This window comes from Cotesia typhae, unplaced genomic scaffold (assembly GCF_013202065.1).
Source record: "Cotesia typhae breed Kobodo isofemale line unplaced genomic scaffold, CoteBio_Ctyphae scaffold_91, whole genome shotgun sequence".
In the NCBI taxonomy this organism is placed as follows: Eukaryota; Metazoa; Arthropoda; class Insecta; order Hymenoptera; family Braconidae; genus Cotesia; species Cotesia typhae.
The window spans coordinates 1640001-1644994 of record NW_027423781.1 but is presented as its reverse complement, the minus strand read 5'-3'; the positions used below and the strand labels follow the sequence as shown (position 1 = coordinate 1644994).

The 4994-nt window shown below is 25.8% G+C and overlaps 1 protein-coding gene and 1 long non-coding RNA gene across 3 annotated transcripts; one reads left to right on the top strand and one right to left on the bottom strand.

Moving 5' to 3' along the window:
- The first annotated feature begins 542 nt into the window (after positions 1-542).
- On the top strand, positions 543-2489 carry Dhpr (dihydropteridine reductase). Of its 2 annotated transcripts, none has more exons than XM_074258224.1 (4): positions 543-701; positions 758-866; positions 1449-1972; positions 2234-2489. In XM_074258224.1, exons 2-4 carry the CDS (start codon positions 774-776, stop codon positions 2331-2333), a joined length of 717 nt encoding a protein of 238 aa, XP_074114325.1. In that variant the 5' UTR covers positions 543-701; positions 758-773; the 3' UTR covers positions 2334-2489. The 2 variants fall into 2 exon arrangements, with proteins under 2 accessions (XP_074114325.1, XP_074114326.1); XM_074258225.1 differs by having other exon boundaries at positions 548-701; positions 761-866.
- An 18-nt stretch (positions 2490-2507) lies between these two features.
- LOC141537325 (uncharacterized) lies at positions 2508-3710 on the bottom strand. The gene is made up of 2 exons (XR_012480912.1): positions 3031-3710; positions 2508-2664 (listed from the first exon to the last, which is right to left on the bottom strand). It is a non-coding gene; the product is annotated as an uncharacterized LOC141537325 (long non-coding RNA).
- Between the last annotated feature and the right edge of the window lie 1284 nt (positions 3711-4994).

Here is a 4994-nt window from a genome sequence, read left to right as displayed (position 1 = left end):
CACGGAGCTCTTTAATTTTAAGTTTCTGATGTCACTACACTCTCTTTGCTCTGTTCACGCCGGACAAGAGAGGGGAGGACGCCATTTTGAAGGGTTTTATAGAAGCCAACAGGGAATTTAATTGGTGAAAAAGCGCGGGAAAATTTGAATTTTTTTAAAAATTTTTTAAAAGAGGATTATTAAGAAATATTTTTTCCGCATTCTAAAATTTTTAATTAAAATTAATGTAGCACATATTTAATCATTTAAAAAATTTTACAACAAATAAATTATGGCAAAAAAAAATAAGAAAAAAAAATTGACATTTCTAGAAATTAAAAAAAAAATAAAAAATAATTTTTTTGAACAAATCTTTTTGTTGGATAAAATAAAAAAATTGTCAAGTGACAGCTAACTTGAATGTAATAAATTTTAAATAATTCAAAAATTCTAAATTTTTCTCAAATAAAATTCCAGAAAATAAAAATAAAATTTTTTTATTTAAAAAATTCAAAATTTGTTTTTTTCAGGCGCCTAGGCAGCTGACATTTCTAAGATGGCGCAACAGATTAAAAAACAACAACACAACTGTCATAACTCACAACTCAGTACTTGTATCGATACTCAACAAGTGAAAGGAATCCATCCTACTAACCGGCGAGCATTAAATAAAAATAATAATAACCCGTTTCTGTCTAATTGCACAATAATTTATCTGAAATGTAAGTTGATAGATTAAATACATACATAAATAGAATTATAAATCTTTTATTTTCAGCAGTAACAAAGTCGCAATGGCATCCAACGTTTTGGGACGTGTTTTTATTTACGGAGGCAAAGGAGCTCTTGGATCTGTGTGTGTCAGTCAATTTAAGGCCAAAAAATGGGTAATTATTATTTTATCTTCTAATTAAATATTAATTAATAATTCTAATAATTTAATTCATTTATTTTTATCTTCAAAAAAATTAAATTTTCAGAGAGAGTTTTTATAACAGCTGTTGAATTTTTTTTTTATTTTTTAATTCAAATTTATTAGGCTGTAAAATATTTTTTTTAATGAAAAATAATTTTTTTTAAACTTTATAAAAATAATTAAGTAAGGTTAGGTTTAATTTTTATTTTTTACAATTTATTAAATAATACTGAAGTTAACAATCAATTACTGCTAAAAATTTTATGACATTAAAGTTAGCTGTTGACAATTTTTTAATTTTTTTTAACAAAAAAATTTTGTCCAAAAAATTATTTTTAAAAAATTGCATTTTTAGTTTTCAAAAATTTTTAAATGTCAATTTTTTTTATAAATCTTTTTTGCCATAATTTATTTGTTAAAAAAATTATTAAAATTATCAATTATCTGTTAAATCAATTATTTTATTTTTATTATTGTTAAAATAATTTATTTTCTTAAAAAATTAAAAAAATTTTTTCCAAACAATTTTTTAATAAATTTGTAAAATTTTCAGTGGGTCGGAAACATCGACATGAAAGAAAATGAGTCAGCAGACGTGAACATAGTAGTAAACAGCAGCCACACTTGGAAGGAACAAGAGTCAACAATAATTTCGCAGATGAAAGAAATCCTCAAGGATGAAAAATTAGACGGGATAATCTGCGTGGCCGGAGGTTGGGCCGGAGGAAACGCGGCCCACAAGGACTTCCTGGAGAATAGTGAGCTGATGTGGAAGCAGAGTGTCTGGAGCTCGACGATTGCTAGCAGCATAGCTGTCCACTACTTGAAGGAAGGAGGGTTCCTGTCTTTGACTGGCGCCAAGGCTGCTCTGGAAGGGACTCCAGGGATGATCGGCTACGGAATGGCCAAGGCTGCTGTTCACCAGCTCACCAAGTCCTTGGCTGACGAAAACAGCGGTCTACCCAAGGAGGCCATGGTCGTTTCTATTTTACCGGTCACTTTGGACACTCCGATGAATCGAAAGTGGATGTCTAAGGCTGATACCACTTCTTGGACACCGTTGGAGTTTGTAGCAGAGTATGTTCATTTTTTTTTTGTGGTTTAATATGTGTTTTAAAAATTTTATTAATGTTAAAAAAAATTCTAATATTTTTTTTTAAGTCCAAAAAAATTTTTAGTTCAAAAAAAAATTTTTTTTTTGCATTTCTACATGTTTTATAAAAAAATACGTGCGTTACCAATAATCTCAAAAAAAAATTAATTTTTTTTTTCTCTAAAAATTAAAAAAATTTTTTTTTTTATTTAATTACTAATTATTAATACACACTTTTTTTTCAGGATGTTTTGGAAGTGGGCAAACAAGATTGATCGTCCAAAATCAGGAAGCCTTTTGCAATTGATCACCAAGGACGACAAAACTGAAATCATCCCCGCTTAAACTATTGAGATTTTGTGCAATCACCATGACCAGAGTTAATTTTAATTTTTTTTTTTTATTCAAGAATATTGTAATCAAGTTATCATAATTAATTACAAAAAAAAAATCTATATACATTCCAAAAATATAATAAAGTTGACAATAATTGAAATTTAAGTCTAATAGTTAAAAAAATTTTTTTTAATTGCCATAAAAAAATTTTATTAATTACAAAAAAATAATCATTTTTTTTTTAATGATTTATTTTTAAATTACAATTTTTATTTTTATTTTTTTTGTAAATTTTAATTAAAAATTGATATTTGTTTCAGGCGTCCGAGACTGGTCGTAACTGAAAAAAAAAAATAGTAATAGATAATTACAATTTTTTACTAAAATTAATTTTTGATAAATTTAAAAAAAAAAAAATTGGATAAAATATTTTGGCGCGAAAAATTTAATTTTAATGTCAAAAAATTAATTGAATATTTAATTGAAAAATAAAAAAAAATTGGAGAAAAAAATCAAATTTTAGTCATGAAAAATTTCAATAAATAATTGAAATTTAAATTATTCTGAAAAATTTAGATATACAATTATAATTGACAGCAAAAATAAATTTTTAGAAAATTAATTGATTAAAAAATAAATTGTACGAAAAATAACGAATTTTAATAAATTAATTAATTGAAATAAAAAAAAAAAAAAAAAAGCTCACCTGGACAACTCATGAAGATCGTTTCACTGGTTGATGGGCGACCATCATGAGACAGTAAAAAAAGACAAGAATTCTTGCAAAGACAAAGCACATCAGGAGAAGACTCAGTGGGTACGCAATGTCGCGCCAATCCATTTTTCAATTATTTAGTAGTTATTTAAAAATAACACTAACAAAATTTATGACTTTACAAATAATTAAATTGTTGTTAGATATCCAATAGACTTCCAACCTGTCAGGTGTGATGTTTAAGAACAATTGATGACCACGCACTCGAGCTGAATTAGTAGAACGTGAATTTTGAGAATTGAAATATTATGACTAAGCTTTCTGACCAAAAAATTTTAACTATTTCCGGCTTGAAAATAAAGTTTGTTAATTCTAGGGATTAAAGTAAAATGTAATCCGAACAAAAACAGTTTCACTGTAAAAAAATCGTGCCAAGTCCACGTTCATAAGACTATTAAGAAAAAAAAATTTTATTTCTTTACAAAAAGATATAAAATAAAAAATTAAAAAATCCAAGTAACCGATATGGTTGTATATGATTTTCGAAAATTAAAAAAAAATTTTTGTAAATTTAAAAATTAAAAGAAACAATTTTGGAACGTATTTAGTGTGCGTAGTTACGAAATATTTCACTTTTTATGAAATTCCTAAATTGTATCTACTAGGACACTTAAAAAAATTGAAGTACACAATAACGCACACTAAATACGTTCCAAAATTGTTTCTTTTAATTTTTAAATTTACAAAAATTTTTTTAATTTTCGAAAATCATATACAACCATATCGGTTACTTGGATTTTTAATTTTTTATTTTATATCTTTTTGTAAAGAAATAAAATTTTTTTTTCTTAATAGTCTTATGAACGTGGACTTGGCACGATTTTTTTACAGTGAAACTGTTTTTGTTCGGATTTCAGTTTTTTTTGTAATTATAATAAAAATTGACAATTTTAATTTAATACATTTCCGGTGGCAAACTATCCCCTTTAAGCTATAGTTCATGTAAAAGTTATTCTTGCGCCGCCTGGCGTGTGTAATTGCAAGCTGTCAAATATCTTTTTTTCACTGTAGTTTTCCATCTATCATAAGATTAGCATGCATCGTTATATTATTTAGTCTCTGGCCGTCCGCTTTTTACATAAGAATAAAGTTAAAATCTAAAAATCTGGGTCGCTATAGTTTGTGCTGATTATTTTTAATAATTTTAAATAAAAATTATAAAGATAATTGTTAATAATCAAGTAATACGCGTAATAAAAAGCATGAACTACTATTATAAAATATCATATAAAAAAAAAATCAAATTAAATTTGAAAAAAAACTTGTAACCTCAAAAAACGATTCTGCTTACGGTATATACACACTCGGTAGTCTGGCTTGAGAACGGAACTTGGCGCCAGATTCTACCGAATCTGTTGATTTTAGATTTTTCTGAAGTTTTATTTACATTTTTCAGTACAGTAGTTTTGTTTGCTGATGGATTCATTTAGAGGTCAAAAATTAATAAATTATGAAATTTGTTGAGATTATTTTTTTCAAGAACTTCTGGCTGAAAAAAAAATTTATTATTATGATTATTATTAAGTTAGAAATTTTGAAACATAAAAGTGGCCATAACTCCTAAAATAATGACTTTAGGGGCAAAATAGGCCATTCTAAATCTTCTTGTAATCAAATGTAATCAATGTAATCAAGAAGAACTGAGTTCGATTCTTAGCTCGGGTTTGATCCACATATTTTTCAAAATTATTAAATTTTAAATTAAAATAAAGAATTTTGACGAATATTAGGAAAACTGAAAGTAAAAAAAAATTTTAATATTATTAACATTTATTATTATAATAATAATAATTATAATTGATATCATGCTACAATTCCTGAATTACCGACTAACGATTTCTCATTTCTTCTGTTGGTAAAATTAAACTAAAATTTTTACCACCAATTAGTACATA